This window comes from Strix aluco, chromosome 3 (genome assembly GCF_031877795.1).
Source record: "Strix aluco isolate bStrAlu1 chromosome 3, bStrAlu1.hap1, whole genome shotgun sequence".
Taxonomy (NCBI): Eukaryota; Metazoa; Chordata; class Aves; order Strigiformes; family Strigidae; genus Strix; species Strix aluco.
Genome location: NC_133933.1, coordinates 93,581,668 through 93,608,057, shown reverse-complemented (window position 1 = coordinate 93,608,057; position 26,390 = coordinate 93,581,668). Strand labels below are relative to the sequence as shown.

The window sequence follows — 26,390 nt, the reverse complement described above, 5'->3', positions numbered from 1 at the left end:
CTGCAGGCTGAACAAACACAGTTCCCTCAGCCTCCTTTCATATAACTTGTGCTGCAACTGCTCACCATTTTGGTGGCCTTTCCCTGGACTTGATTTGGTATATCAATGTCTGTCCTGAACTGGGGAGCCAAAACTGGACACAGTACTCCAGATGTGGTCTCACAAATGCTGAACAAGAGAGGAAGAACTGCTTCGCTTGAACTGGTTGCAGTGCGTTTGCCCGGGGTAAGGTTGGCCTTCATCACCACAAGTATGCACTATCTGCCCAAGTTCAGCTTGTCTACTAAGTCCCTGGAAGGTTTTTTGCAAAGCTCCTTTCTATCCAGTCAGGCTTTCCATTTGTTTTGTTGCATCAGATTTATTTTTTTTTTTCCAGGTGCAAAATTTTGCATTTGCTTTTGAGCTTCATGGAGCTTTTGTCAGTCCGTTTCTTCAGTGTGTCTGGGTCCCTTTTGAATGGTAGCCATAACCTTTCATGTTTCAACTGCTTCCCATGATTTGTTATTGCTCACGTACTTCCTGACAGTGGGACAGTGTTGTGCCCTTCAGGTTGCTAATGATGATATCAAACAGTATCAGCATTCCCTGTTCCCTAGGAATAGCAGCTAGCCACCAGTTGGATTTTGTACAGTTGATCACACCTTCTGTGACTGGCAGTCCCACTCCAGATTGTAATCTTATCTATCAAAACTCTATCAGTAGCCTTGCTATCCCATGGGATTCTGTAAAGCAGTTTCTGGAACAAGCTGAGGTTTGCGATCATTAAGATACAGAGTTGTAATTCTGCTGTTCATTGTTGTCACCTTAAGCTTCATTTCATGCCTGCCCTCAGCCTTTGGCTTCATCACCAGCTTTTGTTTACTTATGACCACCATGACTGGTGGAGCACTTACCTTAATTGGTTCATTGATCACCTGAATCATTATCTTTTTATTGCAATGGGACTTCTTGTTTTCACATAGCATCTTACAGCGTTTCAGAATAATTCATAAATAACTTGGTTTGCCAGAACATTCTATTTTATTGTGGCTGTTCCTGTATTTCTGTTGACCTGCAAAAGCAAATAGGAGTGTGTATGACCATGAATTCCTCTTATCCAGTGAGGCCAACCTGAGCATGTATGTCCTCAAGAAAGGCTTAGCATTGAGAAAGCTTTTATCATTAGGTGTTTGGTTTTCTTTCGCAGTGATCTTGACTGCTCTGCCATTTAGCTTTCTTGGCAGCTGCAGATGGGGTGCACTTACAGGTAATTAAGGATCAGAGAATAAGTAATTCCAGCAAGTTTCAATTGTTTTGGGTTAATTCCCCCATCTGGATGATCAAATAGTTTTGTCAAGATTGGATTAGACTAGAGTGACTCTCTTTGTTTTTAATTTACTGGCATTTAGAAGATAATGATCTAGGTAACTGAGAATTCATACATTAATTATTTTATGCATAGCTATTTCAGGTTTGCAAGGTTTGCCTTTGAATGGGCTTGAAACCAGCACTTGCCAGCTGTTATCTTAGACCTGTGCCTAACGGTTGTCCAGGAAAACTCCTACTGTTCATGTGGTGTTACAAATCATATTATGTTTCAGTCTGTGCAGCTTCCTCCATCATTATTCTATATAATTTCCTTGTTTTAAAATTTATGAAGGATTGCAGTTGCTTTTATCTGTCATCTCTGCTTAAGTTTTTGCCAAATATGTTTGGTTTCTATTAGGCCAGAGATTAGTACAGTTGATGTTTCCAAAGACTGACCAAGTGTTGCCTCCCAGCAAAGGCTTTTTCAGACTGTTTCATGTTGTTTAATTATTAAAAGTGAGCAGCTGAATTCTGTGAAAATTCCTAGCAAAGTCAAAGTAGAGAGATTAAGGCTGATAGCTTTGCTTAGCTGACTAACAGGAAATTTTACTTGTGAATTAGGTTAGACCAGACATCCCAAATTGAATTTGTTCATCTGAATTGTATAAACAGATAGTTCTGTTAAAGGAGATTCATTCAGATAACCTTTTTTCCATGCTTCACTGCCAGAAAATGTGGAGGCACAAGCTAATAACAGATGAAACTGAGACCAAGATACATGTACCGGAAGGGCTGCACACACGGGTTCTGTGGTATATAGATCTCTTAATTTCTGAAGTAGAACTTCATGTTCCAGGAGCCTGCCCTCCAAGAGAAAGTGCTGAATAAAAACAAAATTTAAAAAGTACATGGATACTTCTGGCTGCCTGTGGAAATAAAGCCACTAAATATTGTGGAGGGTTATTTAGAACATTCAGTTTAAAAAGCCCCAAAACATCTCTGATTATCTTTTCTATTAAGCAAGCGTCACAGCAGATATTTTAATTACTCTCTGCTTTTTGTAGGTATGCTTCCTGAGAAGAAAATACTGGGTGCTTCTGCTAAAGATTTAACTCCAAGGTAAACCTTTGTTCAATAGACAATGAAAGACATTTTATTAATTCTGTGCAGTTCTTAGTAAATGCAGGCAACTTATTCCGTGGTTAGTTCTTGATATTTCAGCTAAATGAGTATATATCATTACCATCCTCTTATAAGTAGGAAAGTTGAGGTTCAGGTTTAAACAACTTGCCAAAGGTCATATTGACTGTATAGGCAGATGATGATGCAAGGTTCTTGGCTTGCTCTGTTGGTTTCTAACACTTGCACTGCCTTGCATCGTATACAAATGTATGCCAGGCTCCTCAGCCTTCCTTCTTGAGAAAACTCTTGGAAAGGGATTCCAACTGGGCTGATTGCTTTTTTCACTTTAGTTAATTTGTCCATAAGTGTATGAGTTGACACACCCTGGAAAAGTCTCATTTCAAGCTGGAATATATTAAGATGTGAATGGCTGTATTCAAGTTTCTACTATATCCAAAGCAAAGCAGGCCCTAAAACCTCACTGTGATGTGCCTGCTGTTGTCACTGAGGTATAATTTTACTCCATGATGTCTTCGGTTGCCAAGGTTCACTTTCTCACTTTGCATCAAAATCTCCTGTGAATGTGTAATCTCAGGGCTAGTTACATGCAGTCATATAAAATACTGTGGCTTGTGAACAACTGGAACGTGGCTTATCTTCTGGAGTGCTCCCCAAACCTTGCTGTCTTTCTTCCTGTGTGTCTGGCATGTTCTGGTGTGTGACTGGAAGGTGTGCAGTCTAGAATGTGTTGGGTGTCAGGAGTGTCTGCTGGAGGGGGAAATCCTCTCTCTGCCTTCTTTTCTGGTCCAAGAGTCCATACAGTAGACAGAAGTGCTTAGGACACCGGGGAAGGGAGAAGATGCGAGGGGTTAACTCACTAGGATTGCAACCTTCAAGATGCTCGAGTCAGGTGAGACTTACAGATGTGGTATGGTGGAGAGCCAGGCATGAGATTGTCAGATGTATGGTCCCAGTGAAAAGGGCTAGAGAAGGGAATAGCTTTTCTGGGGTTGGGTGAGTAAGCTACTTCTTGGAAAGTGTACATACAGAAAATTAGCATTTGAAGGCTTCCTGTTTCTTACCTTACCCTGGATTTATTACAAGGTTCAGGCAGCTTGGGGACATAAGAATGTAAAATCTTGATTTGAGGAGACAAAGGGAACAGTGGTTTTGTAGTATGTGCATGGTAACTATAAATCTTGGAAGCCACCCTGGCTATTAAATACTTTTGTCTGTAGTGAAGGATCTTAGAATGGTTTGGGTTGGAAGGGACTTTAAAGATCATCTAGTTCCAACCCCTCTGCCATGGGCAGGGACACCTTCCACTAGACCAGATTGGTCAAAGCCCCATCCAACCTGACCTTGAACACTTCCAGGGAGGGGACATCCACCAGTGCTCTGGGCAACCTGTTCCAGTGTCTCACCACCCTCACAATAAAGAATTGCTTCCTTATATCTAATGTAAATCTACCCTCTTTCAGTTTAAAACCATTACCCCTTGTCCTACTGCTAGACTTCCTGATAACGAGTCCCTCCCCATCTTTCCTGTACCCTCCTTTAAGTACTGGAAGGCTGCTATAAGGTCTCCCCGGAGCCTTCTCTTCTCCAGACTGAACAGCTCCAACTCTCTCAGCCTGTCCTCACAGGGGAGGTGCTCCAGCCCCCTGATCATCTTTGTGGCCTCTTCTGGACCTCCTCTAACAGGTCCATGTCTTTCCTGTGCTGAAGACTCCAGAGCTGGACTCAGTACTCCAGGTGGGGTCTCACGAGAGTGTACTAGAGGGTGAGAATCACCTCCCTTGACCCATTGGCCACACTTTTCTTGATGCAACCCAGGATACAGTTGGCTTTCTGGGCTGCAAGCGCACATTGCTGGCTCACACTCAATTTTCCATCCACTCACAGCCCCAAGTTCTCCTCTGCAGGGCTGCTTGCAATCCACTCATCCCCCAGCCTGTATTTGTGCTTGGGATTGCCCCGACCCATGTGCAGGACCTTGCACTTGGCCTTGTTGAACTTCGTGAGGTTTGCACGGGCCCACTTCTCCAGCCTGTCCAGGTCCCTCTGGATGACATCCCTTCCCTCCAGCGTGTCAACTGCACTACACAGCTTCAGCAAATCAGTGTCATCAGCAAATTTGCTGAGGGTGCACTCAATCCCACTGTCCGTGTCGATGGCAAAGATGTTAAAGATTTTAATCATCTTATTAGGAAGGTTCGTATGCTGTAAAGATGATGCATGTGCTTTTTAAGTAGAACCAATGCCATATAATTTTAGCTACAGTGTGCTGACTATCAGGATGCATAACTAGACTGTTCTTATTTTAGTAGTCTTTTCAAAATTAGTGGCTCTAAACTTATCTCTTCAAAAAATATTAAATAATGTACTTGGCTTGTAAATTCATGAAAGAAGCTCTGCTTGAAAACTGCTGGTTAAATATATATTCTTATGCCCAAAGAAAGTATATATTTTTTTCTTTACTGTATTTTTTGATTTTGTTTTACAGTTATGACTGGTTCCAAACAGATAGTTTGATCACTATTGTCATATATACTAAGCAGAAGGTAAGTTTATTTTATGAAAGGGAGAATCACAAGATCCAGCTGTGAGCTTTATTAAATTATATTTTTTTCCTTGCCTGTTAAAGAATATGAATGCAGAGTTGGTGATAGTTGACTGTCAAGACAAACAATTAAGGGGAGAGATCATCGTGGATGACCACTCATATCTTGTAGAAATTGGTAGGTACTGTAATTTTGCAGTTGAAAATACTGACTTTTTATTTACTTTATTAAAACCTTCTCATCAGACCATATGCATTTTACATATACCAATTAATATTTTATTCCTCTTTCATTAAAGATGATTAAAGTACCTTGATGTAAAGGAATTACATTGTTTATTGACTTACATCTTCATTTATTTAGTATGTACTTAAGTTTTTACATGTGGAATAAAGTATAATAAGAAATTGATGTAAAAGTTGTGTAAAATTTTTCTTCAAGTATATTTTCGATGGTTATTAAAATGCCCTTTTTCATAGACAGCAAGTGGAATGATATAGGTAAATACAGACTGGTAGCTTTACATGAGCCAGTGTTAAAAATAACGGGAAAAATTATGCATTTCCTGATGTTATTTATTAGGCCTGCAGAAGTCACTGGGACTGATGGGATACACAACTGAAATTTGAGGGCCAGATAATCATGCACAGGGTTCTAGGCTCATTAGTTCACTCAGTATTCTTAGTCTTAAACTGTATATATGATGGCTAGAATGTAATTTTGTTTTTGCTTAAAATAGAGTTTGCTTCTCTTTATTTCAGGCTTGGATCATGCGGTTCAAGGAGATGTGGCTGGTAAGTTTGGTCTCTTGCTGCACTTCTATATCTCTTCTAATATCAGAATGTGAAACTTCAGTTTATGTTTTCTGACTCATCAGATGCTTTACGGTTTTGCTTACCACCAGGTTCTGACACAATCAATCAAATCAAACCTTAACACTGAATAATCTTTTTTTTAAATTGTGGCGTTTGGGCCTGTGAAAGTTGACAGTGCTCTGATTCCTCTGAACATGACTAAATGTTAAAATAATTAGAATTTAGTTCTGTTGTGTATTTGTAAACTGTTCTTTGCTTAGACTGGGATTTTCTTGGATTTAATTATTTATTCAAGTGGCCTTGAAAAGAAAGGAAGTAGTAATTAGTGGTAGTTACCAGTTTCCAGTAGTGAGGACGCTGAGTTCATGAACATTCTTTTTGACCAGATAGGCTGTGAAACTTTTTACAGTGTATTTAGAAAATAAGATATATTAATTATTCATATTAAGTTAGTGCTTGTCATTTTAAATGCACTGTAAAACTATAAAGAGATAGCTGGAAATACATTTAATTTGATATTTTAATGGATTAGTTCTGTGTGTCTTCAGAATTAATTCTTCTAAAATTTCGTTATAATGGAGGAGTAAAATTTTTTTTGCACAAAATGTAACTAAAAGTAACAGTGTGAAACCTTTTCTCTTTTAGTAAATATTGCTGAAAAAATTGGGAAAGTAGAGATAACCTTAAAGAAGAAGGATAACATTCATTGGAAAATGCTGGGACAGCACTTGGAGAGTCATAATACATTTATCAAACGCACAGACAGAGGTAAGCAGTTTCATGGCCATTGTTACCAGCTGTTGTAGACTTTTTTGAGCTTATTAGTCCTATTTGGTTTCCCTCAGGATTTTCTTTTTCTGTAGTCATACCTTCATTTCTTTCAGGAGTGCTGTCTGGCCTTATTGAAAGGGTTCAGGTTAGAGGTGGTTTTTTGTTCTGCTTTGGTTTGTTTTATCCTGCAGTGGAATTGGAGGTCTTCCAGGCTTGTGGAAAGACTGGAAGAACCTAGTAGCGGAAGGTGAGGACTGCTTGAATGTTTTTCCGTCTCATGGCTACCTGTGTGCTTAATATCCTTTCTGTCCATATGAAAACCTCAGTAGACCCTGAGGAGATAATGCATGGCCTTGTGTCAGTCATCATAGGAGTAACTGTAGTGAAGGAACAAAACCTCCGCTTCCAACTGTTACTGCAGATGTAGTAACACCTTTCAACACTGTAATGTTGTTCCAGCACCCTGCATCTTTGTAACTTGAGCTCTGATTAAATAAGGCACTTCAAGCCATGTATAGGTATCAAAGCCAGCTCTAAATAAACTGATGCGTCCGCAATAAGCAGTAGATGTTATGTGTGAGTTCATTTTGTGGTAACAGAATTGCATGAACTTGATGCCACACCCAAGTGCTGCTTTTTTTTTTTTCAGCTAAATTAAACAATTATGCAAAATTACATTGTATAATACAAGCATACTCCTCTGTTACTGCAACTCTCCTATTTCTTAAAAGCCCTCTTAACCCTTTATCTAATAATGCTCAGAAGTTGACTGCTATTAGTCTGCCTTATTATGCATGAAAACAAAGCTGTACATTAAGAGCTAATTAAATGCTGATCACTGTTGTGCACCTCTTACTTGGGCCTTTAAAGTTGAGAGATTACTGTGATACAAAAATGAAGATGGACTGCATAAAAGCACATTTCTTTAGCTACCTTTAGCTTATATAGAATGTAATTTTCCTTATGAGCTTTAGAAACTGTTGAGTTGTCCAGTATTAGATTTTTTGATATAATCCTCTATATTTAAGGGGATACAGCCTGGACTAATAAGTTGTCCACTGTCCGTTGCTCATTTTCTCCCTCTTTGTCACTTTTCACGATTATAGAAGACAAAAGTAGAAAATAACCTGAAAGGACAAGAGGTGTAGAATACAGTGGCTTTATAGATATTTTACAAATGAGGAAGATGAGGATGATTGGATGCAATTGGCAAAAATCCAAATTGAGTGTTAATAACCAATGCTTTCTAGATTATTATTCTGCAGTTTTTTTCCAAGAGGTCGGTCTCCAATATAGCATTTGTCCTGTTACGCAGAGGTGTTGTAGGTATTGGTTAACTTTATTATAGTATTGCTGGCTGACTGAGTAAAGATCCGTTTAAACTGAACTTCTAGAAAACTTAAAGGCCTTGCTGGGCCTGAGTTTCTTCAGTTCCCTGATTTCAAAGGTGAAGAATCTAGCAAATATATTGATATCTATGGCTTTTTAATCCCTACTCCAGAAATTTTTGTTCTGCAGTTTTTTAGTTTTAAAACCTCAGAATTTAAAATTGAACATGCCAGAATGTTTATAGGGGAAGAATGTTCAGGCTTAAATATCTTTCCTTATTCCAACCCTGTACTTTCAGCTCAAGCATAAAAATCTGCGTGTTGGAGGCTTCTGTTTGCTCAGTTTAGTCTTAAGTAGATGCTCTCAGTTTGTGCTTAAAATTGTGCCCCCTTTCTCTAAATTGCACAGGTTTTAACTTTGCTTCCAATTCTGTGTGAGCAAAATAATGTTGTGTGTGGAGAAACCTCATGCGGTGTGAATGCAGAAATAGTGATTAACAGCTGTAGATAATTTCCATGTCTTTGAGGTGTGCAGTTGGTTTTGTATGCAAAATAGCTTTATTCTGGGAATAAAATAATTGAGACTTTCAGCCTAGTAAGTAATTCTGACCTCATAAATGAATTGATGCATTTTATAAATGAAGTTAAATAAATACATCTTTGAAGAGGAGATTAGATTGTTCTTTGATGAACTGCAGAAACACTTAGTATGAAGTGTGTTGCAGATAGAGGGGTTCTCTTAATGCTGCTTACACTTTAGTTTATTTTCCATGCTGGGATAATAGCACTGTCAATGTTGTATGCATGCAGTTTGCCTACTTACCTGTGCCCACCTATTGGGATTTGAATGTGAATAGCAGAAGCAGTACCAGTGTTGAAGTAGTTCCTTGTGAGAGCTGCTTTGCTTCCAAGACCTGAACTGGCTAAAGTTATTTTATAGCTTTATATCTGGTATTTCAGTGCTGCACTATATATAGGGTAGCACAGATGCATTGCCTTAAATATTCTGATTTTTTTTTCACTTCGATTTATGTATCTTCCACTGCTTACTCTCAGCATTACCTTTTATTTCCCATGAGTATGTGAGTCTTGTTTGAAGACAGTGTAACTGATAATTTGTATGAATTCTTCCACTTCTTGAAAGTGACTGAAAATCTGGGAACAGATTGGAAAGAAGTTATGTTACCTTGTTATACCTGTTTGTTTATTTATTTCATTCAGTTTGTGTGTATACCTAATTCTTTGAATAAATCACTGACACTTTCTAATAAAAGTAATCATTTTACTCGGAATGTTTCCATACTTCCAGTTTAGTGGCAAGGTTATTCTGAAGCTGTGAACAGTAAATGCTTATGGGAGCACTGATGTTTAATTCTTCGGGTTTTTCTTCTCTTTGTGTTTTTCTGTAGTATTTTCATGTGTTACCAGTCATTTCAAACATTTCCATAGTATTTCAAAGCACAGGAAGAAGAGACAGAAAACTAAGGAAAGATTGACACTTGAAAACTTCGCTTGATTTTATGTTGTTGTTATTACTTGTTGATATGACAGCATTTATGAATGTAAGTTTGTAAAGGGGCAGTGGTGGCCACTACACCACCCCCCAAGCCTCTATGCTTTTAAGTTATTTAACCTTTATTTTTTACAGCAATCAATTCTAGATTCTACAAAAAAAGTGATGAAGCTCTTCAGACATAACACAGAGACGATACTGGAAAACCTATGGTTACTTTATGCTATGAAGAGACAATAAGCATAAACCCCTACTTTTTTCCCCTTAAGCTGAGAAAATCATACTTTCATTTCATACTACATTGTCAATGGACTCAAATTCCTCCTGAGTTTAGGCTAACATTTTGGTTAGTGTATTTCTTACTTAACTAGGTGGAAAAAACAGATTCATGGAATTTCTTTGAAGTTGAGGGGGATTTTTTAAAAATTTTAATGTAATTGCAGTGAACTACTCTGTATCTTAGGATGTATCAGTAGATTCAGAAGAATATTCAATACTACTTCTGCTCCTTAAGAAGGATTATGTGCTTAGTTTTCCAGAGGAATAATTGCTTATTTCTGACAGTAATGCATAGAAAGCACAATTCAATATAATTAGATTGTCAGTGTAGGGAAGTTGGTGACATTACTCTTATCTAGCTGTTATGAAACTGGTCATTAGGAAGTATAAAGAAAATCTAATGGTCATAATGCCTGAATCCTGTTAAATTGAAGTGCAGTGTTAAAAAAGTAAGGCAGAACTTTCCCATTTAAAAAACCCACACAGTATAGTGATAGAGTGCAGTTTTTCTCTTGGGCATTAAGATATGATTTTCTTGTAGGTGGCTTTTCTGGGAAATAAGATATGGATGCCCATTCATGAGGGTATAGGTTGTAATCACCACTGCATATCATGCTTCTGTGTGAAAGTGGAATTGCTGCCAAGTCTTGGAGGTGACAGGCAAGCACTCTTAATACTGTTACCTAGACCTCCAGTTTATCAAAGATTGTTTAAAAAGACACCAACTGGAAAAATATTTTAAAATTAGCTTTTGCTGTGGAATTATTTAATATAAAATTGAACTTAAATTTTGGCTGTCTTTGTTCATCTTAGTTCGTAAAAGGAAATCTTTTGACTTTGATTTTCTTTATTAGTGTTGTAATGGTTTAGTGCCGGGGTCTGAGACCATGCGGCCACTGCCCCTCCCCCACAAAGGGAGTGAAATACAAAGCCCTGAGACTGAGATAAGGAAAGGTTTAATACAACAGAGCAACAGCAACACAACAAACAACAACAATAACAATAACAGTGATAACAATGAACAGAGCAAAGTATATCTACCAATACAGGAGTGAGAGGAGCAGATGTATAAAACCACGCGCACCGCGCTCCCGCGCCAGGATGTGACACGCCAGGATGTGACGTCCGCATGGTATCTGAATAACCCGGCTAGAGCTCCCCCCCCACTGCTGGGGAAACTTAACCCTATCCTGGTTAAACCAGGACAAGTGTGCTAGTTGTTCCTGTGGAAAAACTGAATTCTGCCAAATTTAAAAAAATCAAGACCTTCACCATTGACCACTTAAAATTCCATTGTTGAGTATAAAACTGCTCATGATGTCTCTTCAAAAGACTTCTTGCTCTGGATGAGATAAGAACACGTTGCATGTACATAGTATTTCTGTGTATCTAAGGCATTTAGTTTTGACTTGTGGATAGCTGTACAACTGTAGTTGTGGTCAACAGAAAATGAAACTTTGAGTTATTTGAGTTAACCACATTTTTTTGCATATTTTCTGGTTTCTTAGCAGCCTTAGCCAATAGAGTAAGCAACTGATGTTTGGGCTGTATGTGATAATACCAAATATCTTTATCCTGAAATTTGTTTCTACACAGTAAGAATGAAATTCTAGGGAAAGACTAAGTACTTAGCATGCCAGTTCAGAAAATGTTTTAGAATCACTGTGTATATAAAAGCAGTAGCCATATGCAAGTAAAAAATGACATGTTAGTAGGGATGATTTAGGGGGGGGTGGGTGTGTGTTTTTTCCCATGGAGAATAAATTCTACTTCTTCCTTCTGAAAGTGATTCTGAACTTCCACTCAGATCCCTGTTTTGGAAAAACTTCTGCTCTCCTAAAGAGTGTGCAACTATTGGCAGATGCTTAGAGGGTTCAGTAAAGAATCAAGGTGATGTTGCCTCTGAGGACTGAAATGGGATATAATGTTGTAGTTTGGTGCAGTGGTTTTAGTCCATGTTAAGTGGAAGATCACAGACTTTTTTGTTGGAAGTAACAGAAGGGGGCAGAATGCTGATGCAGCACTCTAAGGTATGTAAGCCAGACTTAATGCTGTGCCAGTGTGCTATGCAGAACCAGGGAAAGTTTAGGAGGTGCAGATTCAGTGGAAACTTTATTTTGGAAAGGAAGGGAGACCATCTGGGAAGAGCATGGCTGACTTCTTTGGATAATAGGAGCTAGCTTGTGAAATCCAGTAATTGAAGCATTGGAGGGTACTGATAAATTGACAGTCAGCATTAAGAGTTTGTGGTTGTCTTAACTCCAAGACTGGGCTACTGCCAGGAGTGATAGGCAGCCACCTGCCTTCGTCTGTGTGGTCTGGTCTCCATCATGTTGACACTAACAGTACTTGAGGCTCCATAATCAAGCAACCTGAACAAAATAGGGATTAACTTCCATCTACTTCATCTGATGGACACTGTTGGGTGGTATATGCACGCTGGGAGTGGGGTAGAACTCCTTTAGGAGAGATGGAGGGGCAGCGAAGGGATGCAGCATTTATACTTTGAAACTCTGTATCCCAAACAGACAGACTAACTTATGGCTAACAAGTAAGAAGAAATAAGAATTGTCACTGAAATCCTGTCATTGAAGAAAAGCAAGAAACATCAATCAAGGAAAAAATATTAAATTAAAATCCCTTTCATAACAAGGAAGAACACAGTAGGCAAAAGGATGATACTCTCCAATAGGTATCATTATCTGTGCAGCAGTTTTGTTAGTAAAACTCATTTTGTATGCATAGGAATCAAGGTGCTGTAGTTCTTGATTCCAGCAGAGGAGGAAGTTCAGTTTAGAGAGTGGCATCTCTAGCCTGTGATTGTATTGAGTTTACGTGACAAGGTTTTGGTAGTGGGGAGGCTGCAGAGGTAGCTTCTCGGAGAAGAGGTCAGGAGCTGTGATGCTGACACTTGATGTCTGCAGAAAGTTTGATCAAACCTGACCTCGTCACTAATTACTTTCTCTACTTTGAAAATTAGGACTTGCTGCTGGGCGTTTGCATCATGCTCCAAAATTGAGAGAGCAGTGGCTTTTGCTTATGTATAGTAGCAAATTGTATGTCTTTGGGATCTGACAGTTAGCTTGGCTTCATGGGTTGCTGAAAGCAACTATTCTCCTTTAGCTTGCTACTAGAGGCTGGTGTTCTCTTGTTGAAAGGCTTTTCTGCGTTGCCAGTTATTTTTGTTTGTGGCTCCAGATGTTATTGGAATCACTGAAAATGAACTCATTTTAGTTAATATAGCAAAGAGGACAATCTAAACTGTGAGTTTGTTTAGACTTAGGTCTCTGTTTTCTAAAATTGGATTAAGTGAATTAGGACAAAAGTTCTGTATAGCAAATTAAAAAGAAAAAGGAGGAGGTAAAGCTTAGTTTGTTACATGTGGAAAAGTTTGGACTTTGTCAGGTTGAAAGGTCAGAAATTGTCAGGAAACAATGAATCAGGTGTTGAATCATTTTTTTATCTTCTCTCTTCACTCCCAGATATCTGGAGGAGTATTTGCAATCTTAGTATGTATTGTTTTTCAAAAGAATGGTAGAAAACCAGATTTCAACAAACTTTTCTAAAATTTCTTTCATATAGCTGGAGAGCTGCTGCTGTTTTACTTCAAGATTGACATGAAATGGAATTATTGCCTTTCATTTTTCAGTGCTGTAGGTATTCTTTTGGTATATCTGAAATGTTTGCTCATTCAAAATAAGCAGTTCGTAGGATGTTAGATGAAAGACATGAGAAAATACTAAGGAAGATTTATTCCATGTCAGAGGCCTTACATCTATAGTGGATAATTCACTAGGAGATATTTGAATAATTTAAGAAAACAAGTGTATGGAGAAAAAGGCCATGGCCACCTGTTGTGGCAATGGTGGTATGTAATGAATTTGATGCTCATTTAGCGCATGCACAAACTGCATGTGCAGCTGAGACTTAGTAACCTGAATGTTTATTTCCAGGCATACCTACATGTATTTAGATGCTTGACTGTTCTAGCAGAGTTTATGTATACCTTTGGAAAAAAAGCCAATTCAAAAAGAATGGCTGAGCTGAAACATCTTGTTTAAACCCTTAACTTTTAAGCATTTTGTGGATAAATATTGTTTGTTTGAAAGCTTTTCTCTGTTTAAAATTATTTTCTTTCTGTTGTGGTTGAATTGACAGGCTGTGATCCTGTGCTTATTGAAGAGGGGAGTGTTAATGGTAGTGGCTGTTCCTTCAGGCAGCAATTGTAGAACAGCACTGTTGCAGAGCACTCTGAAACAAGTCTCCAGCTGTCTTGAACTCTTTGGCTGGGTTTTTAATCCAGAATATTTGGGAACAGCAGAATGTTTGGGGTAATAATGCTGCAATAAGGAAACTGCAGTGCAGATAAGTTACTTGGAAAATTCATTAGATGAAACTACTGAAATACTCAAAGCGTTCTTTAAATGGCTTTTAGGGAGCGCTGTTGAACAATGGCCAAGCTAGCTTACTGAGACCCTCTAAAGCCTGGGGGTTTTTTTTTGTTTGTTTGTTTATTGTTTTGGTTTTTTTTTTTTGTAGTTGAGAGTTGAAGAATACTGGCATTTGTTGCTGAATTAATCTTTGTAAGCATTTTTCTTGCCAGAATGAAAGCTACTAAGTGGTTGTTTTTGCATCCTTGCCCTTTGTTCTTTGAAGTACTTCTTTGCTGCTTTACTCCTACTTAGGTTCTGCAGTCTCTGGCTGTAATGAGCAGGGCATAGCCCTCTATTCTGTTGTGTTTTCAAATCCTCTCTTAGGCTGTCAAGTGATGTAATGATACAGATTACATAGATGAGGATGGCTGCTTAGTTAAAAGGGGTGCAGGTCTGGCCAGCCTTATGTTGAGTGCTTTGCCACAGAGATCATTTCCAGTGTAAGTGATCAGTTATTGCCCCTGCTGTAGCAGAGGCAGAGTAAATGGCTTATCTAGCTGTGAGCCTATTGCAGGTATAGGGAAAACATTACTTTAAGCTCGGGTAAGATACTGGTGAAACTGTTATAGTTTATTTCCCCTTTGTCCCTGAAAAAAGCTACATATTCCAGGGTATTCCTTTCCTTTTCCTCACTGCTTTTTTTTTTTTCCCCTTTTTAAATCCCCCTGGCTAATAGGAATGTATAAGGTTGGGGTTTTTAAATAGTTATTCTGATTAGCAGTGTTCTTTCCCTGATTTCTTTCTCAGTTTCTTGAAGATTTTTGGCGGAGATGCAGACCTTGCATAGTGATAGTTTGGTTTTTTTTTTTTAATGCTTTATTTTTTTCAGTTACCTTTTACCCAGCATTTAGTTGATGCACAGGTTGAAAAGCACTGTATTTGAAACCCATGTGCTCGCATCCAAAACAGCTGTATCAACAAAAATTTGTGCCATGCATATAACCTTGTAGTTGATTTAAGTAAGCATGTGAACATATAACTGGAGTTCATCATTTCTAGCTAGCCAAAAGGCACCAATTCATGTCTAAAATACTTATTGATAATGCTGAAGTGTGTGTTGCCTATGTAGGCACAGATGATGATTTCATTTTATGTTGTGTATAAGCATTTAAGTATTGCTATTGTGTACCTGAAAAATTGTGCAAAGCTGTATCAGAAATACTAGTGCTAATAGCAGTGAAAACTGCAACAGCGTGGCATGGTCAGCCCAATAAATATGTGAGATGGTGGCTGGGTTTAGATAGTCTTATTACTGAGGACAGTGGTGTTGTGCCTTGCTTACAGTCTGGGTAAAGCAAATGAAATGTATTTAGTCTGCATATACATATTCATGCTGTACTTGTAAGGTGAATTTAGTGCAGGTGCAATGTAGTACAGGAGGTTCTGCTTTCTGCTAGTATTTGGTGTTTATCTTCTACTTCCTAGTCAATGCTGATAGGTCTCAGTTTCAGTCTGTTATGAGTCTAATATAAGGCTATAAATGGGTCCTAGCCCAAAATTAGAAAAATAGTTGTAAGTAATTATATAAGAAGCATATGTTTATAGTCTTTTTATAAATGTATATAGTGAAATGCATACCTTTATCTCTTATTAAAAGATGTGTAAGAATACAAAGGTTGAGACTTAAGTAACTATAAAACCATGTTTTTAGGACTGTTCTACAGAAAATGCAAGTTGATTTCTAAGACAGAAGTTACCCATGACACCAAGCTCTTGTGCTTAATGTTGCCTGAGAGCACACATCTCCATGTTCCCACTGGACAACATGTTTACCTCAAACAAATCATTGCAGGTAAGAAAAATTGAGAATGTAGCCATGGATATATTAACATAAATCCCTTTTCATAGTCTTGGGAGAATGCCAAGACATGGCCACTAATTCCCTAGGTGCAGTTAGAAAGTCTCTGCTTCCAGGATCACAGTCAGTGCTTAATAATGAACTGACTGGATTAATACTGCTGGAAAGCTAACTGTTGAGGTGGCTGGCATTTGCTGTTGACCTTCTTTGGCTCTTCTTTCAACTCTCTGTTTAAAACATGCTCTATGCTGAAATAGTGCTGTTCATCTTTGAAGGGGGGAAGTTCATTGTATATGTGTTATGTATGATTACTCAGTTCTTTTTAGTTTGCAGCTTTTTTGGCATGGTAATGTTGCAATTGTGCCTCTTTTTTTCGTCTTTTTGCTTCTGAGGGATTTACAACAGTCAGTGTAATGCTACTTTACACACAGTTGCACACTATTAATGATAACATGAGGTTGCGAAAGGAAGGCATCTTGAAAAACATTGTTTAAGCGCTATTCAAAATTTTGTAAAAGGCAAACTTAAAATGAGAGGTCAAAGAAATACCCGTTTTATTTTTTTAAGGGTACTTTTTAAAATTTGCATATTAATGGTTGTACTGGTCACTGTACTTGCATTTCAGTATGCATGGTAGAGAGATTTCTCAGAATTTTTAAATACCCTTTAATTGCGAACTGTTTTGTCCTCCTCCTCCGTCCTACCTAATTCTTTGCTGGTGTCCCAACTGTTGCAATCTATCTTTCTATCATTATACAAGAGCTTTTTGAAATGAACTGGAAGAAAATACAGTCATGCTGTACTAAAAATCTGCTATTTCAGTTTAGAAAAAAATCAAGCTGTGGTACTTAAATGCAAATGTTTAGATTTTCATGTTCTTTGGGGATGACTCTAGATCTTCCAGTGTTTTGCATTGCTAAGTACTGTAGAAATAACATACTGTACAGTGGCTTGAAGATTTTAATTGAAAGTGGAAGGCTACTGTAAAAAGAACTGGTGCAGTGGAAAGTAACATACTTGTGTAAAAAGTGTGCGATGGTGTTATTTTTTTATGGGATATGCAGATTATCTGTTTAGTGTTTGTTTATTTTGGTGTTTGTTTGCAGTAAATTTGCTGGATGTAGAGTACTTTTCATATTATTTCAGCTACCTTTTTGTCTTCTGTATAGGGACAGAGGTAGTAAAACCATACACACCTGTATTGCCTTTTTTGCCACTGGATTTGAAAGAACCATCTCGCCATGATGGTGCATATATATATTTAATGATTAAAATTTATTCCTGTGGACTGTTCACACAGGCACTTGACCACCTACAAATTGGTAAGTATATGTTGGGGGTTTTTGTGCTTGGTTTTGCAGCAATTGCTTTAGCTTTTCAGATTCATTGTCCGGATATTGTGATGTTCTTATTGTTTACCTACTTATACATTGGGACATACTTAACTTTTTTTTTTAACCTTATTTTTTTTAAACTTTTTTTTTAAACCTGCATGTTTATTCTCACTGTAACTAGTTGTCCATTACATAAAGCTCTCCTGACTGATCTTCAAATGTGTTCCTGTTTCACTGTTCAGATATGCCAACTGTAACACATGTTATAGTTGATCACTTCGATAGTATATACTCTTAGAACAACTTTTTGTACTTTCAAATAAAGAAAGCTAGGTCTGTTTTATTAGACTTAAGATGCACTTTTCTGTTTCAGATATGGAGGTAGTTTTTTAACACTGACTTCACAAATATTTGTGTACACATACAGTGTAAAATCCATCAAGACATCTGTTCTTTTAACAAGAATGATCCTTGTGTGAAATGTAGAGTACCTTTCTGAAAGGAACTCTAATACTACAAAGATGAAGACAATATGAATGGGCCTTTTAAAAAATCAGAATGCTAATTAGCTTGTTTTCATCTCATTAACATTTACCATTCTACTTTTTTTTTTTTTAATAAAGGAGACTATATTTCTGTTAGCAATCCTGAAGGTAACTTCAAGAAGTCACAGGTTCAAACTTCAGAAGATCTCTTTTTATTGGCAGCAGGCACAGGCTTCACACCAATGGTTAAGCTGCTCAGTTGCGCTCTGACTGAAGTCAGTTGCCTCCGGTATGTATGGTTTAACCCCAAGCTAGAGCAATCCATAAGAAGGATGAAATGTAGTAGGCAAGCCTCAGTTTTAATAAAACAATTAACAAAATAAAATGGTATGAAAGCATTTTTCTTCACTTATGCCAAAAGCTGTCACACTTTAGGGAAGAGTCTTGTCAGAGTCTTAGGGAACCTGCACATACTTGGTTATTGGCTACCATCAACAGAATGGACTGATTTGCATTTTGGATTTTAGTTGTACAAATGAGCTCACCAAGTAGAAAGTCTGGGGGGTGTGGGGTTTTTTTGTTTGTTTGGGGGTTTTTTGTTTGGGGTTTTCCTTTGTTTAAACTAGCTTTGCAATTGAGTGCCTTTTTTTAGTATTGAAATATTTCCATTTAGATACTGTTTTTTGGGCTGAGGAGGCTTACAACTGTTTAGTTATGGCTTCTCTTCAATCTATTAGAATACCTAGCATCCTTTTTGTATTGTTTTCACTTGCTCAGCAACAAAACCACCTTTTTACCAGACGAATTTCAGTTTTCACAAAAGTGCGACTTACGTAAGCATAGTGTTAAGTATATTCAAATGTATAAAAAGGTGTGTATTGCATATGTATTCTGTACTCCACTTGTAGAATCTACAGAAGGAAGCATTACTTGTCCTTGGTCAAGTGAACAGGTTGTTTTGGTCCGTTATGTCTTCAGAACCCCAGAACTAGTACTCCTGCTTGATGTGATTGTCCATTTAGAACTGTAAGAGTATACAATAGCTCAACTTTAAAAGGAAATGCAGAGTTACTGTAAGGGCATACTTTGATAGAGGTGATGTGTGCTTGCACTGCTTTTAGCAAAAAGATTCCTCTAGAATCACATCCTGCAGAATTTCTTAGTAGATTACATTTTTGTCAATGTGAACTATTGTAATTTGGGAGAGTGTGAAAGTGAAAAATATACCTGAACTGTATTTTCTTTAAAGCTGTTCCAGAGGATAGTTCAACAGACTTGCTACTGTTTTCCTGTACCTTTGAATTTGGACTCTTGTTATGGAAATTAATTTCTGATACTGAGTTTTATTCAATATAAGCACAGGATGTTTTGGTTCATTATGCCTTTATGAAGCAAATTTTGAGATGACATAGAGAGATTAATTGAACACTAGTCTTCATAGTAAACCTAAAAAGGATGACATGTACTGCAGAAGTCCGTTTCTAGAAAAAAAAATCTAAACCCAGACATTATTCTTGTACTGTTATTGTTCACATATAATCCCATTTTGTGAGCAGAGAGACTGTGTGCTCTTAGGCTCTTACAAAGCATCCTGTATTGTTAGTAACGAATAACAAGTGGCTGGCTGGCTTTGTGAATCCAAAAGATAAATTTATCATCTAACAAAATGCTTGGGAAGAGTGAATTTGGAATAATTTTTTTTTGCTTCTTGAGGGGAAAACTAGTGTATCAGGTAAAGGTAGTTGTGATAATATGAAAGCAAAACTAAGGAGGGCGTAGCATCAGATGCAAATCTTGACATTTCGTCCTTAACCAGAATAAACGGGGTAGATAACATGTATGAAAGACTACTACTGCACAGTTAGTGTTTGTATCTACTCTGTCCTTGAAAGATGACCGGAGTGGCTTATTTTAACTCTCTTCAGCACAATTTCTTATGGGAACTCAGTGTTTACTGTGAAAAGTAACAGTTGCTGGAAACTTGGATTGCACATGCTAGAATGTGAATTGCAGAAAGTTAAGGAGCTGAATAATGACCAGCTTGTCACCTGAGGGTGCAGAAGCAGCCTCTGTCTGTAGCGCTGGGGGAGTGCTGCTGAACCTCTGGGGCTGCACTGCAAATGCTGGAGAATCCACAGCTTCCCCAGGCAGCATTTGCTGTGATGTAATGGGCTTGGATCACTGGATTTCCATTCTGTCTAGCCACATTCTCCCTGTTATCTTTTAAGTCTGTTATTGCCTACAGTAAATGTGGAAAACAATTTGTTCTCTTCCTGTCTGCAGTATCCTTTTGTGCATGGAGTCATAATGCTCTTACTTCAAACTTGTTTCTTCTCTTACAGGCCAAATTGTATTTGGCCAAAGTATTGATTTACAAAGAGTATCGTTCGCTGTGCTGGTTTTTTCCTTTTTAAGATGAAGTTTTTGCTTGTTTTTACTGGGGGTGTATAACTGCAATCACATGGATACATTTCTTAAAGAAGACTGAGGCACAAAGTCACTAAATGCTAGGTAGAGGGCTAACACTCTTAGTAAGTATAGAATGCTTGTAGTCTGTTCCTGATTCTCCTTGGTAGATGTATCTTGGTTTGTCTCCAGCTTTTCATTCCTAAATTACCACTCTGTTCTCATATTCACTTTTAATATAGTGTCTCACTTTTAATGTAGTGTCCCACTTTCATCATAATTCTTGTTTTGTAGGTGATTTTGTAACTTTTTTTGCCTCTTCTTCCTCTGTGTTAAAATCCTCTATGGGTCTCTAACTCCTCTCTCTGTACAGCTTTCCATAAGACCTTGTGTACCAGTTTGAGTTTATTAAAATCTACATCCCTTGAAGTAGTTTCCTGTATGTTAGGTTCTCCCTATTTCTTTCCAAAGGGTGGATGAAGTTTCTCATTTGTTATCTAAACTTGTCATCATTAACTAATGTCATCATTTTCTCAACCAGCTCTTCTGTACTGGTAAGGATCATATATAAATCTTCATCTCTTCCTTTGAGCTGTTTTCTCCTTCATTTCTAGAAAAACTGTTACCAGTTCATTCCATGTTTTGGGGTTTTCTGTTCTCTTTATAGTGCTGAGTACTGAGCAGTGCTGCAGCAGATATGTTTATCTACACTGTAGAGTATCAGTAAGGGTGTCTCAGCATTTTTCTCCAAATAACCAATTTCTGCCTTTGTGCCCAATGGACAAAATGCATGGCTTTCCTATGCACTTTTAATTGACTTTTTTCCCCACCTGAGTAACACCTGATGCTGTGGTGCACCATGCCAGCTTTGACCGCACTACATTCTTGAAGTGAGCTTTATTTTCCATGTTTTCAGGGAAGTGGGCCCTGAGAAGCATGTAAGGAACCTAGATTTTTCGCACATGCTAGCTTCTGAATAAGATGATTTTAGCATTTAAAGATGCAACATAGCTGATTTGGGGCTGTTTTGTTCTATACCAGGCAAGTTTTCCAAATAAGTTACAACTCCAAATTGTAACTTACTTTGAGTTGTAATGCATCTGGAACTTCTTTCTTTCAGTAACACTACTGATGATGTGTATTACATACGACGGTCATACCTCAGTTTTATATTTTGGCAGCAGAAAATGGACATGCTTCTCATAAGTAGAAAGTGATCTCTTACCTGTGGCATCTGATGTAGCTTTTAAGAGATTTCCTGCTACCAAACTGCAGAAGAGGAAAAAGTTAGAAGTCAGAAAAATGTCATATATTCAGACTGGGAGAATGCAGGCTTTTAAATTGCAGTTGAAGAACAGCTGGAGATTATAAATTCTCCCCAGAAGCCCTAGCATATGTGATGTGCATGTGTGAAAGATGTCTCTCTGCAAGGTACAGAGGAGGAGGTGATGGGAATTAATAGTTCAGCACAGCATCATATAAACATACTGTGTCTAGCGCTAGTCTCTTAGAAGCAAGGTTGGCTGCATGTAAAAGGGACACTGGGTAGTGGAATGCCATGTTATGGAACAGGAATTGCAGGGCTGTGTGGTGTGCAGGACCAGCAGGCTAGGCTGACAGGTACCCGTGTGGTTCTGCATGTGATTGTTTCTTCACCAGGTGTCCCAGTGCTCCGGCTTCCTGAAAGTAGGGCACTGAACTTACCACTTCTGGCACCACAGCAACATGGTCTCTCTGCTCAGAGCTGTTCCTGAGTAGAAAAAAACAACAGTCACTTAAAGCCTTGTGGGGTGCAATGTAGGAACTGCCTGCATTTAAGAGCACATCATCTGTCTTATATCGGTTGTCCCCAGGGTATTAGTCTGTCATTAGCAATAAAGGAGAAGTTAGGTTTATGTGGCTTCATCAAATGGTAAATTCTGTTTTGTAAAGTCAGTCTCTTTGTGTTTTACCTCCACTGTAGCATAAAAATATGAAGAGATAATAGCACTGACCTTAATGACAGTTGACATAAAAAAATAAATGCTCTATCTGGCAAATATAACACTTGTTAAACAGTAGCTTCCCAGATAAATAGATTTTATAAATCAACAAATAAAGTAGGAATAGATAACCTGGTACAGAGCTGTAGTTTGCTCTTCAAGTTATGAGTTAATTTTCTCTTACTTCTGTGTGTAAGATTTCATTTGTGTTAGATTCCATCATTATGAAATTAATGTTGACGTAACCTTGAAATTCCAGTTTCACCTGTACAAGCTGATGTATGTAATATTAAAAAGGTGTACAGAGTTCATATACCAGCTATTAATTGAAGTAGTAGTGCTCAAACAATATTGAAAAACCACTAGATAAAACTTGACAAGCTATATTGTAATTTCAGTCAGGTTTTAGTAACTTCAAGAGACTTTATTTTTCTTAGGACAGCAGTTCCTGAACTAGTGGTTGCAACCACAGGCAGGGTTATGACATTTAGAAGAGGTCACAAGTCCAACAGACTTTCAGGTACAGCAAGAAAGAAACTATATTTGGTTAGTGGCAAAAAGATTTGAGGATTGCAGAGTTGCACAAAAAACCCCAAAAAATGTAAGTAAAAGGCTGCTGAATAATGCAGTGTGTTCTGATTTTTTTTAACGTGTTTCAAATACAGAAACAATCTGCAGTTAATTTTTTTTTTTTTTAAGGACAGTGAAGCTGATCTTCTTCAACAAAACAGAAGATGACATACTTTGGAGAAACCAGCTAGAACAGTTAGCTCTTAAAGATGAAAGGTATTGTGGAGACCAACTTGTACCATCCCAGCGTATAGGAGAACAAATCTTGGGGCTTAGACTAACTGCACAGCTTTGGCACGAAGACAGCTGTTGATTCTGGAAACTCATAGCTAAGAATTTAATAGGACCTAGGGAGTGGAAGGAGATGTGCTTACACTGATCACAGATGCATAGCAGCATGCTATGTCAGTATGTTCTGTAGGTCCCATAGGAAGCCAGGGATTTGATTTGATAGTGTTTAATAGATATTTATTGGAGACAATATATTAGATGAGATGATTGTTAAGACTGTCCGAGAAGCTTTTTGAAGGTGAAGAAAATTAGCCTTAGCAATAGAAAATACAGATATGCAAAGAGAAGCACAGAAATGATAGAGAAGGGTAGCATACCCTGAGAGCAACATTTTGAATTTGGAGAAGTCTTGAAAAGTCTCTTTGGTGTCACTTAGTTGAGGTAATGTTTATCTAGAAATTCAAAGTTTAAATTAGGCCCACTACTTTAATTTTTACTTATTGTTGCATTTTTTTCCTCAGTTACAATGTAATTGCGGATTAAAATGCACTAGTGCACATGTAACATCAACTTGGTTTAGCCATAGTTCTGTCAGGAGGCATAGGAATATCAGGTTGGCTTTTAATTTCAGTAGCCTTGCTTATTATCACTAGATAAATTGTCACTGCGTAGATTTTACATGATAGAAATACCTTTTGTTTATGCTCACATAATTCTTCTTTGAAATTGTATGAACAAATTAATTTTACTTGTTCCTTCCCAACACTGAAGTGAAGAATCAATGTTATTTCATAACCTGGTGACATCTGATACATTCAAAGCTTCATAGTCTAGACATTGTGCAAATTTACAGTGAAAACCCTTTTTTTTTCCTTTCAGTAGAAGCCTCAGATACATGAATACTTGGGTTTTACTCAGTAACTACTGTTAGTGAGTTTTTTAAACCATTTATAGTATTTTCTTGTTAATGAAATTCTACTGACATTTTCACAAATTTGGCTAAGCATTCTTATTTCACTACTTATGTACTGAGCTGAATAATAATATATAAGTGAATAACAGAACAGCAGAATCTCTGCTTTAGTATCTTAATTCATACCAGCTGTTTTTCTTTGTAAGGTGAAATATAGAGATAATTTTTTTTTAAGATTGAAAGATTGGGTTAAACAATTAAATACGCAATGCTGAGGTGATTTGATTTGATTGGTAGGACCAACTAAGTGTCTGTGAGATCTGATACTGTGTAGTGGGAGCTGAGCAGAACAGGAAAGGAATCATAGGAAACATCACTAGCATTTTGTGTAGTGCATTTCTAATCAGAGGCAATGTTCGTGAAATATTCTTCTGCTTACCAGGTTTGAGGTTCAATTCATTCTTTCACAACCAACAAAGGACTGGGTGGGTAAACAAGGGAAGATTTCTTTATCTCTTCTCTCTGAGTTTGTGAAAAGAAGCAAAAAAGACTCCAAAGTGCTTATCTGCATCTGTGGTCCAACACCTTTTACAGAACAAGGAGTACAGTGAGTATTTTAAATGATGAACTGGAGAACAATGAATTTGTAAAAATTTGATCACCTAACCACCTAGAGTGTTTCTGACTCAGTAGTCTTTCAGAAACAGCCTTACATTTTCTGCTTTGCAAGAAAACTGTAAAAAAAATATTAAAAAACCACCTGGCATCATACTTGAGGAGTATATTTAGTGTGTAGCGAAGTAAATATCAGCAATTATGTAAATTTCATGAGCTTTAGTAAGTTGTCCAAAGCTTTCTAAAGCATCTCTTTAACAATGACCTTTTTTTCCCCAAGGTTTTAAATGCTGCTTTTAATTTGATGTTCATAGAAAAGTTGCTATATAGGAATTAAGCTTTCTGTGTTGGTGTTAGCTTGACAAATTAAGTTATAAAAAGTAAAACTCAAAGCAGTTCTATCACAAGCACTTCTCAGGATTTTTTAATACATTTATTTATGTCTGTACCTAATATTTTCCTTATTTTATATGCCATATATTTAAAGAGAAAAGGTCCTATAAGTTTCTCTTGGTCAGCCTCAAAATATTGAACCAATATGGACATCACTTGCATTTCTGCAGCCCTGCTGAAGCCAGATCTAATGGATAGTGGAATTGGATAATAATTATGCTACCTCTTGAGAAATCTGAGATAATTCAAATGATAGCTGTATTTATTTTTAGAAATTTTTTTAGTATCCTAAAAGATCATGGGCTCCTGGGCATGAATTGTTTTCTAAATGTATTTGCAAAGGTAGACATCATTGTGCATGTCTGAATAAAAACAAGATAGTGGTGCTGAAGTTATGCTTCAGCTGTGTCTGTGGTGGGTTTTGGGTTCCAAATATTAATATTACCAACTTGATTTCTGACTTTCAGATATCTGAAGGATCTTGGATACTCCCAAGAAGAGATACATGCTTTTACTGCATAAACCCATAAAAGGATATCAATGTTTGTTTGTATATTCAATCTTATTTATTTATCTTCATGAATTTAAATAAGTGAGAAGCAATTTTGTAAGACTTGAAATTTCACTCTTGGTACCAAACTGTTTCTCAGAAGAAATGTATCTTTGAAAAAATTTTATACTGTGTTTTATCTTGGTTTTGTAAATATTTTTGCTAATACTGAAGTCATCCAGGGTATAATAATTAATTTATTGTAGAGGTAAGCAAAAAAGTATAGTATACATTATATAAGATATTTCATGTTGTTGGTTCATGAGAATTCTTAAATTTATGACAAGCACTGATTTAGGTTTTGACTTGAAAAAGCTTATTATTTCTTACTGTAAAAAGTCTTAAGAGCAATACTGTCTGGAATTAAATATTGCACTGTAACTCAGGTAACTGGTCATTTTAAAATGCTCTTTTTCATCTGATACCTTTATTTGACTTGCAAGTGATCCAGATATGTTTTTGGCTTTGTAAACAGAGAATAGAAGTACCTTTGGTAAAATATAAAATTTACATCAAATAATAAAAAAATAATAATTTTACATTACTTTATGTGTTTTTGTAAATCGTTTGTGTTTTCAGTTTATAATGTCATACAGAAAAGTTTGCACAAGCTTAGGACACAAGCTGAGAACTCAGAATCACAGAATCGTCTAGGTTGGAAAAGACCTTGAAGATCATCCAGTCCAACGATTAACCTAACACTGACAGTTCCCAACTACACCATATCCCTCAGCGCTATGTCAACCCGACTCTTAAACACCTCCAGGGATGGGGACTCCACCACTTCCCTGGGCAGCCCATTCCAACACCTAACAACCTGTTCTGTAAAGAAATGCTTCCTAATATCCAGTCTAAACCTTCCCTGGCACAACTTGAGGCCATTCATTCTTGTCCTATCACTTGTTACTTGGTTAAAGAGACTCATCCCCAGCTCTCTGCAACCTCCTTTCAGGTAGCTGTAGAGGGCGATGAGGTCTCCCCTCAGCCTCCTCTTCTCCAGA

At 37.4% G+C, this 26,390-nt stretch overlaps 1 protein-coding gene across 6 annotated transcripts in view; it reads left to right on the top strand.

Annotated features, from left to right (window-relative positions):
• Positions 1–25,933, top strand: part of CYB5R4 (cytochrome b5 reductase 4) — a 39,325-nt gene extending 13,392 nt beyond the window's left edge. For 3 of the 6 annotated variants that reach the window (XM_074819656.1, XM_074819654.1, XM_074819657.1), the window contains 11 exons: positions 2,352–2,406; positions 4,916–4,973; positions 5,057–5,150; positions 5,735–5,767; positions 6,434–6,556; positions 15,764–15,904; positions 17,080–17,232; positions 17,868–18,018; positions 22,817–22,903; positions 24,274–24,438; positions 25,307–25,933. In XM_074819656.1, coding sequence (XP_074675757.1) covers positions 2,352–2,406; positions 4,916–4,973; positions 5,057–5,150; positions 5,735–5,767; positions 6,434–6,556; positions 15,764–15,904; positions 17,080–17,232; positions 17,868–18,018; positions 22,817–22,903; positions 24,274–24,438; positions 25,307–25,361 — 1,115 coding nt within the window. In that variant the 3' untranslated portion in view covers positions 25,362–25,933. The other 3 variants (XM_074819653.1, XM_074819652.1, XM_074819655.1) reach the window with 3 other exon arrangements.
• The last annotated feature ends 457 nt before the right edge of the window (positions 25,934–26,390 follow it).